General features: G+C 37.6%; 1 protein-coding gene across 18 annotated transcripts in view; it reads left to right on the forward strand.

The window, feature by feature from the left end:
• The window catches only part of LOC106876859 (cytosolic carboxypeptidase 2), a 54615-nt gene that overhangs the window by 9284 nt on the left and 27315 nt on the right, over positions 1-18016 (forward strand). For all 18 annotated transcript variants that reach the window (XM_089363384.1, XM_089363391.1, XM_089363394.1 and 15 more), the window contains 7 exons: positions 3119-3183; positions 6238-6311; positions 6952-7034; positions 8327-8412; positions 11089-11216; positions 13629-13761; positions 16853-16980. In XM_089363384.1, the coding sequence (XP_089219510.1) occupies positions 3119-3183; positions 6238-6311; positions 6952-7034; positions 8327-8412; positions 11089-11216; positions 13629-13761; positions 16853-16980 (697 nt within the window). The remainder of the gene's footprint in view (positions 1-3118; positions 3184-6237; positions 6312-6951; positions 7035-8326; positions 8413-11088; positions 11217-13628; positions 13762-16852; positions 16981-18016) is intronic.

Genomic DNA, 18016 nt, shown 5'->3' on the forward strand with positions numbered 1-18016 from the left:
GTCTTCTCGTTTGCATGAATCTCTTGTGGTTATGGCATTAACTTTTTAGCATTCAGATTACTGGTACACCACCAGAAGTGTCAAGACTGATCCTTCTGGTGATGTAAAACACTCATGGTGGTGCCACATAAAAGTGTATTCCAGCAGAAATCTTCACCATCATCGTTTAGCATCTGCCTTCCATATCATGGTAAAAAGATAAACCATGCATTACTTTGTAACTTTGTAATTTCAATGATATGACTGTTTATTTTGGGAAAGGTAGATGCGAGAGGCCATATTTGGCCAGTTTTAACATGAAACAGGTAGAATATATGGACTGGAGTAGATTGTATGTATCCAAATTTGCCTGTAAAACACAGATGGCTTCCTCTATCAACTGGTGCTTTTATGTGGCACCGCACAGATGCTTTTACATGGTTTTGCTTGTATGACAGTGATGCTCATTTACAACTGTCATGTGATGTCAAGTCTAGGGTACACATAAACACATGCACAGAAACATACACACACGGACACACACACTGATATTCTATTGTTCTTTCTCAAATTATATCACTTGTTTCACCATTATAGTAAAATAGGATGATGATGACAATGACAGCAGCAGTGGTTGTAGTGGTAGGCTTTATTTTTTACTTGGTTTAACACAATTGCTTGGTCCTCAAGTGCCTTAAGCTTTTAGTGTTTAAACCAGCCAATCCATCCCTAAAAAGTGGTTAGAGCACGGGGCCCACAGTCATGAGGTAGTGAGTTTGATTCTCAGACCGGGCTGTGTGTTGTGCTTTTCTTGAGCAAGACACTTTATTTCACATTGTTCCAGTTCACTCAGCTGTAGAAATGAGTTGCAACATCACTGGTGCCAAGCTATATCTGCCTTTGCCTTTCCCTTGGATAACATTGGTGACATGGAGAGGGGACGCTGGTATGCACGGGCGACTGCTGGTCTTGTGCCTTGCAGGGGAACTTCCTAGGTGCAATCCTATGGTCATTCATGACTGAAAGGGTCTTTACCCATTATCCAGCCCTAATATTCTACTTGTTTTATGTTCAAAGTGGCTATATCCGGCCTCTCACCCCTACCCTACAATGTTATTCTGAAAATAAACAATTGCATCATTGAAATCTCAAAGCCACAGGATAATGCAGGCTTAATTCAAAACAATATGGATAAACAAGCATTAGATTTGAGAGAATAATCTGAATGCTAAAGGGTTAGGCAGAGTTCACTCTGCAGCAAGCATTCATAGCCAGGCTTCTGGTCTGAGAAGGACTACCTTCTTCCCTGCCACTAGTCTCCAAAGCCTTCAGAAAAAAAAAGTTTATTTTGGATGTTGCATGTCTAAAATGTAAAGGGTAAGACAGAGGATTACATCACTGTAGATACATTAACCCTTCAGTATTCAGATTATTCTGCCAAATGTAATGCTTATTTATTCATTGTTTTGAATTAATCATGTGTTATTTTGAGATTTCAGTGTTGTGGTGGTTTATATTAAGCGTGGTATTGTTGGACAGGTATGTGGTAAAAATAAGATAAGGTAAAGTTACCTTCTCGAGTCATGGCGACTCATAAGGTCTGTTTTCCATGGCATATAAATTCCCCGTCTGGACAAGACACCAGTCTGTCACAGGGTTACTCATTTTTGCCAGCTGAGTGGACTGGAGCAATGTGAAATGAAGTGTTTTGCTCAAGAACACAGCTCGTTGCTCAGTCCAGGAATCAAAACCACGGTCTTATCATCATGAGTCCAACACCCTAACCACTAAGCCATATACCTCCATGACAAGTGTGAGAGACTGGATATGACCAGTTTTGAACATGTATTGGACAGAGTATTTTAATCAGATATGACTAGCTTAAATGCTAATGAGTTAAGCACACCAAGCAAGATGCCTAGTGGTATTTCATCCATATTTACATTCTGAGTTCAAATCCTGATGAGGTTGACTTTTCCTTTCATCCTTTCGGGATCGATAAAATAAGTACCATTTGAGCACTGGTGTTGATGCAATTGACTTAACCCCTCCTCCGAAATGAATGGCTTTGTGCCAAAATTTGAAATTATTATTAATGTAAAGTTTAAGGCAGCAAGCTGGTAGAATTGTTAAGACCCTGGGAAAAATGCTTAGCAACATTTCATCTGTCTTTACATTCTGAGTTCAAATTTGGCCAAGATTGACTTTGCCTTTCATCCTTTCGAGGTTGATAAAATATGTACCAGTTAAGTACTGGGGTTGATGAAATTGACTAACTTCCTCCCCACAAATTGCTATCCCTGTGCCAAAATTTGAAACCATTATTAATGTAAAGTTTGAAACATAAATTAATATTCCTTTCTGTTATTAGCACAAGGCCTGAAATTTTGAGGGATGGGGCCAGTCGATCAGATTGACCCCAGTATGCAACTGGTATTTAATTTATCGACCCTGAAAGGATGAAAGGCAAAGTCAACTTAAGCCGAATTTGAACTCAGAACGTAGTGGCAGACGAAATACCATGAAGCATCTCGCCCGGCGTACTAATGATTCTGCCAGCTCACCGCCTTTGAAACACAAATTAATATTAATATTAAATTTTAGACCATTTAACAACAAAATGCTTGTATCATAGAACCAAGGGTGATCTCAGACTGGTTAAGGTAAAGTTACTTTCTCTGAGTCATACTGACTCATAAGCACTGGTTTCCCAGTTTCCATGATGTATAAATTCCCCACCTGGATGGGATGCTGGTCCGTCACAGGATTACTCTCTTTTGCTGGCTGAGTAGACTGGAGCAACATGAAATGAAGTGTTTTGCTCAAGAACACAACATGTCACCTGTTCCAGGAATCAAAACAACAATCTTATGATCATAAGTCCAACAGCTTAACCACTAATCCACATGCTTCCACTCTCAGACTGGTTGGTATGAAAACAGTTAAACTCAGTGCCAAACGTTGCATGTTTTCACTCTGAAGTCTGCTGTCTTTCCTTCCCAAATGCACATACATGTATCATACATCTTTTCTTCTGGCTTATGAACTCTGTCTATAGACTATAGACAGTATCCTTCATGCTAAAACATAATAACTTTCTTGTCATTTACTCAACTGATTTCCTTTATTTTATTTACAGACAAGTTCAAAAATGGAATACAAGGAACAACACAACTCATTTCAACACAAGCAGAAGGGAAAATGGTCAGGTTTAAATAATTGTACAGCCTTACATATTTAAGAATATGTCATATCATCATCATCATCATCATCATCATCATCAACATCAACATCATCAACATCTAACATATCCACTCCTTCAAAATTGCTGGCCTTGTACCAAAATTTGAAACCAATTTTTATGCTAAAGATAGATGGCCGTGAATTTAGGTATTGGCAGTGCACCAAATCTTGCATATATTGGATTATTTATTTTAATTATGTTCTGTGTTCAAATCCCTGTGGAGTTTACTCAAAATTTCATCCTTCTGGCATTGATGGATTTAGTACAGTTCAAATACCAGAACTGTAGACACCTCCTGGAAAATATTATGGCCTTGTGCCATAAGTTGAAATTAATATTTATATGACATGGGGGCAAAAACACAGAAGCATGTGAAAGAGAATTACAAAAAACTGCAAAACACCAGTTGAGAATCATCTGCCATCTCCAAGTTGACACGCCATTTATGCTTCAGCAACTCCTGTAATATTCACTTCTCATATATCTCTATATTTGTGGCGTTGGATGCTGTTGAATTGTCCTTTATTGATTATATTTATTTACAACTTACATGGTTCTCCTCAGCAACAGAAGGTCTTTTGTTTATCTGTTGAGATGTCTTTGAGAATGGTGCCAAATGTCTAAATGTTTATACAGGAAAGAACAGAGGAATAGCAACAGCAGTCGTGATATGCATGTATGAATCTATGCATGTATGGATGGATGAATGTATAAATGTGTGTGTGTGTGTGTAGACATATAATTGCATGTACAAGGGTGTGCTGAAAAGTTCCTGGCTTTGGGTAAAAGAAAATATTGGAGGATCAGTTGATTATACTTTTATTCAACATATTCCCCTCTCAGATTCACACGCTTATTACAGCAGTCCTTCAGTTTTTCTAAGCTCTGTAAAAGAAGTTAAAAGGTTGGACCTCCATCCAGGCCTTTTGCAATATCTTTAAAGCCAGAACCTATTCAGCACCCCCTTGTATGTATCTATATAGATACATATATATGTATATGTATGTATGTATATAGATACATATACATGTATATGAATGTGTGTATATAGACACATACATGTATGTATGTATTCATACATACCTTAGTGCATTTCGTTATGTCTGTTAATTCTTTTGAATTTAAATTCTGTTGTGTTTGATGTCACTTTTCACCTTTCTGAGACCATTAAAAAAATTACATGCCTTAGGCTTATTCAGTTGACTACAGTCTTTCCCTTACAAATTTTGTGTATGGCTTTTTTATCAAAGACTAATCAATATCTATGTATGATAAAGCTAAATGCCACAAATTAATGGAATACTCTAAAGACGAGCTTCAGTTACTTTAGTTCCATAAAATTTAAATAATACACACACACACATATGCATGTATGGATAGGTAGATGTATATAAGTTACCCTATAATTTCATATATAATATATCCTTTTTGTTGTATCTTGGGAGGATTATTTATCCAATAATAGACACATACACTGGTTCTGTTTCACTTTATTTTTATTTGTCAGTTGGTTAACCATTTTAACCAGTTGATTAATCGATTGTTTGATTAATCATTCCATCAATCAATTAGTCAGTCAGCTTGGTTCCTTAAAATCCTTTCATAGTCCTTCACAACCTCTTTGATTACATGGCCTCTCAACTTTAGGTTTTCATAATGACCTTCCAGAAATACAATTAAATATGTTTCAACACATGAGTTCACATCAAGAATGTTGCAAACTAAATACAAAAATGAACAATGAAAATATAAGGGTCTATATAAGACATGTCTTTAGGCTAAGTTTTACAATAAGTAAACTTTATACCCACCCTAATGTGGATGTATTATTGGAACACCATATTACTCTGGTATTTGACTTGATAGATCCTCTCATATAGACATACAGCGTTAAGAGCACAGATGTATATTGTTAGCAGATGACAACCATCTAGCATGAGCACCAGAACTGCCAGATCATGTAATTTTAGCATACATGCACTTCCTCAGTGGTAGGCATCTACTCACTGCATGACAGTCAAATCTCATTAACAATATATGTAGAATAACTGACTTTTCAGTCACTGGTGTTACAAATAGCCAGCAGGCTTTTTAAAACTAAATATTAGCAATGAAAGCATTGTTAATACCTTTAAAGATTGCCTTTTGGTATTAATACTGCTAATGTTGATAATATTTATTTTTAACATACTATAATGTAATAAAGCTCTGTTAATTTGTAGATTGTTTTTTAGCAGATTATCAATATTTATGGTGTGTTATTCATGGTCTTTTGTGTTTTTAAGACAGTACACCCCTCACACACTCCAAAAAGAAAAAGACTAGATGTCTTTCTTATATAATAATATATTATCCATGGGCTTTTAGAATACTCAGCATTCAAACTTCCTGACTCAGTTGGTTTTGACAAATATGTAATAAAACTATTAGGACAGGAGTTATCCAAATTCAAATACAGCTGTATATAACAGAAAAGGTTTTTGTCAAACATGTGGTGTCCCCTAGTACAAGGAAGAAAATCATTTCTTCATAATATTTGGTAGGATTAGAAGTTTGAATTTGAAATTAAGGAATAAGAAAGAAAGATCCATAGAAATAAGATCCATTTTTTCACAACTATTGGAGCATAAAGCACTTGTCACAAACGCAGGTTTGTGAGATGGTTGTGATCTGTAACAGTTTTTAGGAGGAACCAGAAAGAAAAGTATGAACATGCAATGTGCATGTACACACTGAATTCATAAAATGGAAGAGACTAATAAAACAAATTATATGATGGTCTGCATGCTACGTCTGATACCACTAGCATGCAGCTTTGCTGCAATTTTCTTTTTTTTTTTTTTGCTTATTTATTACAAAGGTTTTTAAATTTCTGTTTGATGAAAATACTATGTAAAAGTGACTATATATGTTTTTTTTGTTTTTTTTTTTGTTCTCATTCATAAGATTGTATTTGTATTCCTGAGTAGAAAATTTTTAAAAATCTTTCAACAATGTTTTTCTTTGCTCGACAGATTCTCAAACTTCAGGAACCTCGTGATTTACATTTTATGTCTCAGTTATTAGGTGCTCAGAGTGAAGCTCGATGGTCAGTTGTGTTTTTATATATTCCATTTGGTTTGTTAGTTTGAGGGGAGGGGGTGCGTGTGCATGTATTGTTATATTTATATTGCTCGTTATTGCCCCCCAACAAATGGTGAATTCAAAAGTTTGACCAGTGATTAGTTGGTTGTGAGTTCAAATGTTAACACTACTGTTAACTGATTTATGATGCTTGTCATAGGCCCAGTCATGACTGTGTGGTAAAGAAGTTTGCTTCCCAACCACATGGTTTCAGGTTCAGTGCTACTGTGTGGTACTTTGGGCAAGTATCTTTTATTGCAGCCTCAGGTTGACTAACAACTTGTGAGTGAAATTTACTAGAACTGAACAGCCATATGTGTGTATGGATGGACGGATATCCAAGTTTGTATTATTGTGTATAGTAAGTCCTGGGCTCGATTATTCGTTCGACTAAAGGTGGTGCTGCAGCATGGTCACAGTCAAATGACTGAAACAAATAAAATAAAATGAAAAAGAAAAATATATATGTATACAGAATTTGAGGAAACAATATCACCATAAGGGAATATTGTTAAATAGATGAGATATTCTCCACTTCTTTTATATTGTATTTTCCACTTGTTTCAAATAATTCCTAACAATATGTTCATATCTGTTTTCCGCAGGCCACGTGGACTTGAAATCAAAACCAGCCATATCAGGCATTTATGCATTGTACCAGTCAACCCTGAACCTTTCTATCAACAAAGTAAGAACAAAAACAGTTCTAAATTAGAACCCTTATTTCTTACTCGTTATTCACATTCGATGGATATTTGTCCTCATCTTGTTTGTTGTTAACATAACGTTTCAGCTGATATACCCTCCAGCTTTCATCAGGCGTCTTGGGGAAATTTCGAACCTGGGTTCTCATTCCTAAGGTATTTTTCAATGTTATTATTATTATTACCACTACGCCATATGCCCATGGGCATATGGTGTAGTGGTTAAGAGCGCGGGCTACTAACCCCTGAATAAAAGAACATGCACAAGATGGTTTGTAAAATTCAGAAGTGGAGACTTCAGCCTTGAAGATGAGGCCTGAAGAAGACGTCCAATTGAGTTTGATGACAATCTCCTTTTGGCAGAATTTGAAAAAGATCAGGCAGTTTCAGTTGAAGAATTAGCAAGCAAGCTTTGTTCACTGCCATCTTCAACAGCTTGGAAAGGTACCAAAATTCGGAAAATGGGTGCCTTATGATTTGCCTGAAGCCAACTTCAAATCCCGAGTGGACATCTGCTCTTCACTTGATTCTTATGAACTCATCTCACCCTATTTGGACAGGCTGGTGACTGGTGATGAAAAATAGAGCTTTTCATCAAAATGTTAAGTGTTGTAGACATTGGCTTTATGAAGGGTAAAAGGCCCAGCCACAACTAAAAAAGGAACTCCATGTGAAAAAAGTTCTTCTCTCTGTTTGGTGGGATTGCAAAGGAGTCACCCCCTTTGAGTTGCTACCAGCTAATGCAACAATTAATGCTCAAATCTACTGTCAGCAATTAGAGCGTCGGAATGCTGCTTTGAAGAAAAAAAGAAGCCTGCTTTAGTGAATAAAAAGGGAGTGGTGTTTCATCAGGACAATGCAAGACCCCCACTCTACAAAGATCATGTTACAGAAGATTGAGGAACTTGGCTGGGAAAAAATTACTCATCTGCCTTATTCCCCAGACTTTGCTCCTTCAGATTACCATTTGTTCTGTAGTTTACAGAATCATTTGGATGAACTAACTCTCAAAACAACTGAGGAAGTTGAAACTGGCCTTTCAGAGTTCTTCTCTTGGAAACCAAATGAGTTTGCATTAATGGGATTAAAAAGCTTATGTGTAGATGGGAAGATGTAATAGATATAATTATGGAAACTATATTGACAATTAAGCTTCATTAAAATGTAAGATTTGATCACTTGTTTTCTTTATTTAAAATCCAGACATTACTTATGGAATGACCTAATATATAATATATCACTTTTTATTTGTTTTTTTGTTGTTTTTTTTTTGCAGCTGGGTTGGAAGATATGCCAGGGGTTAGAAGTAATTTGAAAGCCAATAAAGTTGTATTTGAAAATAAAAGAATGCTGAATGCTGACGTAAGTTTCTAAAAATATCAGTATTACTGGCCATGCATTTCACTAAAATTTTCAACTCATTTATAAAATTTCCACTCAGCTACCCCCACCAAAAATCAGGTAACTATAGATGTTAGTTCTTAACTGATGTCACTCTCAACTGTTAAACATGATAAATGTAAAAACTATGAAATAGCATTGTTAAAATTTAATATTGGATTGCCGATGTTCAGTCCACTGCTGGACAAGGGCCTCATCATGTTCTCTCCACCAACTATGGTTTGGTGTAGAGGCTGTGAATTTGAACTTCAGATTATACTGGCTTGGTGAGCCTACACTGTCACACTGGCTTGACATGGCTTGGCAGAGGGGTGCAGTTTTTATACTCATACTCAGTAGTTAAGTTGATTACATCGACCCCAGTGCTCAACTGGTGCTTATTTTATCAACCCCCAAAAGGATGGAAGGAAAAGTTAACCTCAGCAGAATTTGAACTCAGAACATAAGGATAGATGAAATACTGCTTAGCATTTCAACTGATGTGCCAACAATTCTGTCAGCTCACCGCCTAAATTTGATATATGTGATATACCGTATTTTAACATGTAAAAGGAACCCTTTTTTGTCAAAATTTAGGCTTAAAAAATATGGGAGTTTCTTATACATGGATAGTATTCATCATCATCATTTAATGTCCGCTTTCCATACTAGCATGGGTTGGACAATTTGACTGAGGACTGGTGAACCAGATGGCTACACCAGGCTCCAATCTGATTTGGCAGAGTTTCTACAGCTGGATGCCCTTCCTAACGCCAACCACTCCGAGAGTGTAGATTATAGATATTAATAAATTACTTAATTCTTCAAACCTCAAATCTCCAAATTAGGAGATTCCTTATACATGAGGGTTCCTTATACACATTAAAATACGATAATTAAATTCATTGTAATATTGTTATTTTGCCACATTGCAGTATATTGATCACAGCCCTTTATTAATGTTGAAATTAATGACAGTCCTGCACCTTAGGCTTATAAACTGATATATTTATTATCAGTGGAACTAAATGTTTCATCACCATCATCATGAGTCAGATGGAATTTGTTGAGGCAGATTTTCTACAACTGGATGCCCTTTCTGTTTCCTAGTGAGCAATATTATCCCATATCTAGGCAGGTTTTTCGCAGAAAACTGGAAATGCACAACCTTGCTAGTGTGATGATGATGATGTTCATTTAGTACCTTTCCATGATGCCTAGACAATGGTACGCACACGCACACATCACTTCTTGCATCTACTCTTCAGCTCTAACCATTCTCTGCAGTTGTTGCCTACCTCCCAAATGCTTAAAGTGGATGGCACCTGTGGAATAGGGAGACCCAGGAAGACATGGGATGAAGTAGTGAGGGCTGATCTCAAGATGTTGTGCCTCACTGAGAGATGACAATGGACTGAGATGTCTAATATGAGGTGCTTGAGAAGATCCACTTGCTTTAGCAAAGCTGATTACTGAAAGCACTGTGTATTCCACCTATTGTCAGCAGTGTTAACATATATCTGAGTAGCCAATCTGTAACCGGTGATTGAGCCTCTTCAACTTGATGGTTGCAAAGGGTGCCAGTGTCTAAAAGGGCTATTCAGGCCCAGAACAGTATAGAAAAGCCAGGGTCATTTATTGCAGGGAGAGTTGGTGGGGGACTAGGAAATGCAAGTCATTCTGTGCATCTTCAACATCTGATCTCTACCTCTTCTCATCTGTTATTTTCCATCAGGTCTGTTCCCTCATAGCGTTAATTCACATGTCCCACCCCAACGAACCAAACTACTTTTCTTCATACACTATGCTCGTCTCACCCACCCACCTGCACCCCAATTCCTGCAGCCCAGTGCTGCTCTGTCATCTCTCTCTCTCATTCTCCTATCCTTCCTCTTACAACTATATCATTGGTGTCCTGTTGCTCCTCTATATACCTATATTTCACTACTCATTGCATTCTCCCTTCACTCCTCTCTCCCTCTTTGCACTCTCATGAACTTCTTGCTCACACACTCCATTTACATTCACCTCCTTATACCTTGAGAATAAACCCTGGCACAACAACACTATCTCTCACTATTTCCCATTCTCCTCCTCTCTGTTTCCCACTCTCCCCCTCCAATCAGGGTAACCATTTATTGTCTCTCTATCATTCCTCTCATCACCTGACACAAAGCCACCTCCCTCAATACCACTTCCCCCTCTCAGTCGAGGGACCTACATTTATCTCGCAAGTTACTTGGTGACCTCACTAGTGCTGGTGCCACATAAAAAGCACCCAGTCCATTCTGTAAAGTGGTTAGTTTTAGAAAGGACACCCAAGCGAAATCAGACTGGAATTTGGTGCAGCTCACCGGCTTGCCAGTTCTGGTCAAAGCATCCAACCCATGCCAACATGGAAAATATTAAAGGATGATGATGAAGATGATGATGATGATGTTTATTATAGCTAGGTTCAAATTGTTTTTGAAGCACCTGCCTCATTGGATCTCCACTGTCTCAAAGAACATTACAATAAATATTCTGATACCAAATCTGATATGGGTGATGTATCAATCCTGGGAAATTACACAAAAGAGTTTAAAAGTAATCTTTGTCCTGATATAAAGTTGTAAGTTTAAAAAATTGACTTTTGTTTGTAATTTGTATTTAATAAAGGCCCTGCCTTGCGATCCAGAAACTTCCGATTTCACCAACAACTATCAAAATGTAACCTATTTAGCTGCAACAGAATTACAGTTTGAATCAAGGTTCGAAAGTGGAAACCTTGCCAGAGCTGTTAGGGTGTGAGTTATAATAATTCATTGCGTTGAACACTCTGTGTGTGTATGTGTGTGTTTGTGTGTCTTGCTTGCTCATGTTGGTCATTGGATTTGATGAGAGCCATCTTCTCTTTGAACTGTGGATCCTTTGAACAGCTCATTTTTTCTTTAATTGTTGGGTCTTTGACGACTGTACTTTTTGTCCCTTTAGCACTTAAACCGACCATATCTAACCCAAATATTCTGATCGTTTTATGATCAAACCAGTCAGATCTGGCTTCTCATACCTGCTCTACAATGTCACTCTGTAAATAAACAGTCACATCATTAAAATCTCAAAGCTACGAGATAACACATGATTAATTCAAAACAACACAAATAAATAAGCATTACATTTGACAGAGTAATCTGAATGCTAAAGGGTGAAAGACCAGCAACAAAATATTCTGTCACACAGACATCTGGGGGAATGCAATTGATCCCACTTATGCTACACTTACTGTATAGAACAATGAAACAATGGCAGTGGCACTATTTCATTATCATTGTTGTGTATTCTGCCAAATTAGATTGGAGCCTGGTGTTGCCATCCGGTTTCACCAGTCCTCAGTCAAATCGTCCAACCCATGCTAGCATGGAAAGCGGACGTTAAACGATGATGATGATGATGATATGCCCTAACTAAACCTGTCAAAAGGATGTATGGATCCAACATAGAGTTAACTATTTGGGGGTAGTGCCCAGGAATTTAGAAATACTCAAGATGAGGAATAAGCATTATAAGACCACTAATTGTCACCAGAATATTTGTGTCTAAGAGATGGGTAGATAAGGCTTCTTAACAATAGAGGAGAAACTTATCCGCACTAGCTTGCTATCTTGCAGGTTAGAGTTAGGGTTAGTGTTGTATTCCTCTCGAAAACTTGCAGAGAAAACACGAGTTGTACAACTTAGTTATCACATTTATTTATTAACTATAAACAAAGAACTCACTCACCGAATGTTAGTTATCAAGAAACAAGAATGTCTTCCTCGCCATATATATCCCAATAACATTCAACCTCGACAGTCACTCAAAACAGCAACGAAACAGGGACCGCAGACGAACCACATTGAAATATGGGACTTCAGACGAACAACAAACAAATCTAACAGTCCATATAACAGTTAGGGTCCAGAAAGACAGAATACACTCAGAAAGAAAAAACAAGCTGTGGGGGTCAGCTTCAATGCGCTTTCTGGCTGAGTAGACTTTTGGCAACTTCCTGCAGCTTTAAAGAGGAGAAATTAGTCATCTTGGCTCACTCATAATGATATTGACTTCTCTAAAGATCTATGATCCTCATTACAGGAGAAGGCACATGAACAATGATGTTTTATAGTAGAATTATAAAGGATGGTCATTCTCCTGTATCATTACCTTTACTGTGAAAGGGCTTGATCTAGTATCAAGTGTAACCCCTCCCTGTACCTAGTACCTCCTCCCTGTAGCTGAAGGAAACAGCCAGAAATCTAGTCAGTCACAAACTGCCATTAAAGCCGACCACCACAGCTTGCTTTTCTCTCAGTATGTATTTCTTAAATCTTTGTCTTTCTTGGCTCCTCTGCAAGACAGTTCAGATAGGTTGTCTCTAGAGGGGCAGTTAAGGAGCTCTATCAACCCCTCACCTAAACATGTGTTCTATCAAGAATTAGGGGTTTATAATTCCCAAAGAGGATATAAAGCACTCCTTTCCCATCTTGAATATTTCTGTATCCCTATGCAGTGTTTCTAAATAGTTGACTCTATGCTGGATCCAGACGTCTTTTTGACAGATTTTGTTTCTATCCTCATGGGGTTTCCAGCAACCATCTCACTAGGTTAACTTTGTGGTGGGATTGCCAGGTTTAGTCAATTGATTACTTAACCATGTAAAAAAAGAAAAAAAGTTGTGCTGGATTACATGTTACCATTAGCGCTGGTAATATGTAACAGTAGCATCAACAACTAGTGCTGTTGACTGAGGTGGATATTGTGTTGGTGGTGGTGGTCGTCGTCGTAGTAGCAATGATATTGAAGGTGGTGTTGGTTATGATGGCAGAAGCGAGTGTAGTCACGGTGCTGGTGATGGTGGTTGTGGTAGTGGATGGCTGTTACCGTGGTGATAGTAGTAATGACAAGGATGATGGTAATAGTCATGGTTATGATGGTGGTTGTGGTGGTGGTGGAGCTGCTGCTGCTGGGAAAGTGATGGAGGTTTTGGTGATAGTGATGATGGCAGTGATGACAATGACAGCAGATGATGATGATGGAGTTGTTATATATTATTTTCCCTCTAAACATATGTCAAAGTTACTACATTGATTATTATTTTTATTATTATTATTATTATTATTGTTATTATTATTATTATCTTCCCTACTAAAGTTAACTTCATGTGCACTGATTTCTTTCAGGGGAGATAATGACTATGAGCTATATCTTCATTGTGACCTGTACACAAGGAGTCACACTCAATGGTTTTATTTCCAAGTGACCAATACCAGAAAAAATGTGCCATACAGATTTACCATAGTTAATCTTATGAAGGTAAAGATGTTTTTTCATTTGTTTGGGGGGGGGGGGTTATATTAGTCATTTTTGATTTTCTGTCCAGCCATCACTGAGAATATCTCCTGCTAAATTCATATCTTTAACCCTTTTGCATTCAGATTATTCTGTTGAATGTAATGCTTATTTATTCACATTGTTTTGAATTATTCATGTTTTGTCATAGCTTTGAGGTTTTGATGATGTTATTGTTTATCTTTAGAATGGCATTGTCGGGTAGGTATGAGAGATTGGATATGGTTGGTTTGAACATAAAACAGCTAGAATATTTAGGCCGGATATGATTGATTTAAATGCTTAAGTATTAAATTAGCAAAGACTGCATCACAACAACTAAGGTTCCTGTTAAAAGCCAATTTTACACTTCAAAGGAGTGGCTATGTGGTAAGTAGCTTGCTTACCAACCACATGGTTCCGGGCTCAGTCCTACTGCGTGGCACCTTGGGCAAGTATCTTCTATTATAGCCTCGGGCCGACCAAAGCCTTGTGAGTGGATTTGGTAGACGGAAACTGAAGGAAGCCCGTCGTATATATGTATATATATAGATGTATGTATGTGAGTTTATATGTCTGTGTTTGTCCCCCCCACCATCGCTTGACAACCGATGCTGGTGTGTTTAAGTCCCCGTAACTTAGCGGTTCGGTAAAAAGAGACCGATAGAATAAGTACTAGGCTTCCAAAGAATAAGTCCTGGGGTCGATTTTCTTGACTAAAGGCGGTGCTCCAGCATGGCTGCAGTCAAATGACTGAAACAAGTGAAAGAGTAAAACTACTGGTCCTCTGCAAAGCTCATGTGGGACCCACAGCAGAGTATTGCTCCATGGGATAGCTGCTACACTCAGACATTTTACAGTGCATCAAGGCTGCCCAAAGGATTGGCATGAAGTTGGTTATTAACACACTCTAACCTCTGGCTCATAAGTGTACTATAGATATACTACGTAGTACATAGTACCTCAGAATATATCTGTAGATCTTTAGCCAATATTGTTATAATTGTGTGGTGAAAAGCTTGCTTCCCAACCACATGGTTCTGGGTTCAGTTCCACTGAGTGGCACCTTGGGCAAATGTTTTCTACTATAGCCTCAGGCTGACCAAGGCCTTGTGGGTGGATTTGGTTGACAGAAACTGAAAGAAACCTGCTATATATATCATCATCATTTAACGTCCATTTTCCATGCTGGTATGGGTTGTACTATATGTATGCATATGTGTGTGTGCCTGTGTCTTTGTCTCTGTGTTTGTCCCCCACCCCACCACCACCACCACCATCACTGCTTGATGATCAGTACTGGTGTGTTTACATCCTTGTGACTTAGCAGTTCAGCAAAAGAGACCAATAGAATAAGTATCAGGCTTTAAAAAAAAAAAGTGTTGGAGTCAATACATTCAACTTAAAAGTTCTTTAAGGCTATGCCCCAGCATGGCCACAGTCTAATGACTGAAACAAGTAAAAGATAAAAGATATGTAATCACTTTGTATTCACAATATCCTCATGGACCATAAAAAGAGAGAGAGAGAGAGAGACCTGTTTCCAACCTGCATTGAGATTTCAATAGTGACTGTATAGCACCTCTAATTGTCCATGAACATTCTGCTTATAATCTCAGCATTCTTACCAATTAGACTGATTAATAAAGTATTGATGTATTAGCAATAATCTTTTTTTCTCAATTCACTACAATTTAATTCAATTCATAATTTAATTCTGTTCACTACAAAATCCATTTGATTCATCACAATTTAATTAATTCAGTTTAGTTTAATTCAGTTCAATTCACTGCAATTTAATTCAATTCATTACAATATAATTTTGGTTCCTTGCAAGTTAATTTGGTACAGTTTAATTTAATTCAATTCACTTCAGTTTAATTCAGTTCAGTTCATCATCATCAACATCACCACCACCATCACCATCATCATCCGATAATGTTCATTTTCCAAGCTGGTGCAGGTTGGACAGTTCAACAGGAGAAGGCAGGTTAGAGGACTGCACCATGTTGTAATATTTGCTTTGTTCAATTCACAATAATTTAATTCAATTCACTTCAGTTTAATTCGATTCACATCATTGTCATCGTCATCAACATAACCACCACCACCACCATCATCATCATCATCATTTAATGTCCATTCTCCAAGCTGGCACAGGTTGGATGGTTCAATAGGAAATGGCAGTTTATGAGGACTGCACCAAGCTGTTATTTTTGTTTTATTCAATTCACTACAGTTTACCACTACCTATTTCTACAAGTACATTGAAGGTGGTGTATGAAAGGCTAAGTTGAAATAATAATTTTGATAGATTTTAAAAATCATCTCCATTATCATCATGATTTCAAAATAACAATCTTGTAAACAAATTAAAAAAATAAAAAACAACAAGGAAGTCTATGCTTACAAGTCTCAGGTATGGGTGCGTGGTAAGAAGTTTGCTTCCCTACCACATGGTTCCGGGTTCAGTCCCACTGTGTGGCACCTTGGGCAAGTGTCATCTACTATAGTCCCACTGTGTGGCACCTTGGGCAAGTGTCTTCTACTATAGCCTTGGGCTGACCAGAGCCTTGTGAGTAGATTTGGTAGACGGAAACTGAAAGAAGCTTGTCGTATATCTGTATGTATATGTGTATGTAGGTAGGTATGTATGTATGTATTTGTGTGTGTGCTTTGTGTCTGTATTTGTCCTCCACCACTACTTGACAATCGGTGTTGGTGTGTTTACTTCCCTATAACTTAGTGGGTCAGCAAAGGAGAACAATAGAATAAATACTAGGCTTAAAATTATTACTGGGGGTTGATTCATTTGATTAAAATTCTGCAAGGGGTGCTCCAGCATGGTCATTAGTCTAGTGACTGAAACAAGTAAAAGATAAAAGGGAAGTCAATGAGAAAGCTTCTATGAAGTCACTTAACCTGCTAGAAATAGCAACCAAATCTTCCTGCTTCTTCCCACTTGACAAAAATTATGAAAATACCTAAATATGTAAACAAGAAAATGATTGCTGCCTTTTGAACCACTGGAGTTTGGAAATTAAATTTACAATTACATTTCTGACATTTATTGCAGAGTACCAGTCTCTATAATTATGGAATGAAGCCTTTGATGTACAGTGAAAAGTCTGCAGTTAATCACATTCATCCAGTTGGTTGGCAAAGGATTGGATATAACATCAAATACTATAAAAGCAATCTCAAGTAAGTTTGGTTGAAAATTCTTTCTAATTCCTCATCATTTGTCTTATAATTTTATGCTCACTCATATGTATGTATGTGTGTGTAGGAAAATGAGATTAGCACTTGCTGGGTGCTTCACAATTCCATACATAGTTCATGGAAGTAAAAGGGGAGGACAAGATCTCTCTGAATAAATAACAATAATAATTTATTTTGTCTGAATAAACATTCCATCTCTGGTTAGTCGTGTGCATTCATCATTTTTCTTTTTGCCTACATAAAAAAGTATGTTATTGTCTCGGAGATACTTATGGTAGTTGAAATGACATTAGCATCTATTTCTAATTTCGGTATGTGGCGAAGCAATTAGCTTATCCCTGATTATAATTACGTATATAATTATAGAATATTTTGTATAATTCACCTAAAAAGGTTATTTTAATGTCCAGACTATTTGGTGGAATTATGCAAATACATATACCCTTCATGTGGTTCTTAGGGAGATTCAGCTTGACACAGAATGTAACAAGGCTGACCCTTTGAATTACAAGTACTGCTCATTTTTTCCAGCTGAGTGGACTGGAGCAACGTGAAATAAAGTGTCTTGCTCAAAGACATTGCACCACTGGGTATTGAACTCGTGACCTTACGATCATTAGTCTAACCCCTAAGGGTATACATATATATATATGTGCAAAGACCTGTCAAGCTAAGTGAAATCATAATTGTTGCTATTGTTGGTGTCACTTAACTGGCACCCATGCCAGTGGCACATAAAAGCACCTTTCAAGTGTTGGGCCTCACAGAGGCAATGTGGCTGGTGCTGGTGTCGTGGCACAAGCAATTGTGCCAGTGGCATGTAAAAAGCACCTGTCGCAGAACTAATAACCATGCTGGTGGCACATAAAAAGCACCTTTTGAGTGCTTTTGAGGCCTCATGACAAATGACTGAGGCCTTTGGCAATATGCTGTGCTTGAGAAGAAGACCCATCAAGCTAAGTGAAATCATAGACATGGCAGATATTGGTGTCACGCAACTTGCACCTGAGCCAGTAGC

The sequence above is a fragment of the Octopus bimaculoides genome, chromosome 15, assembly GCF_046866305.1.
Source record: "Octopus bimaculoides isolate indiv1 chromosome 15, ASM4686630v1, whole genome shotgun sequence".
NCBI classification, from domain to species: Eukaryota; Metazoa; Mollusca; class Cephalopoda; order Octopoda; family Octopodidae; genus Octopus; species Octopus bimaculoides.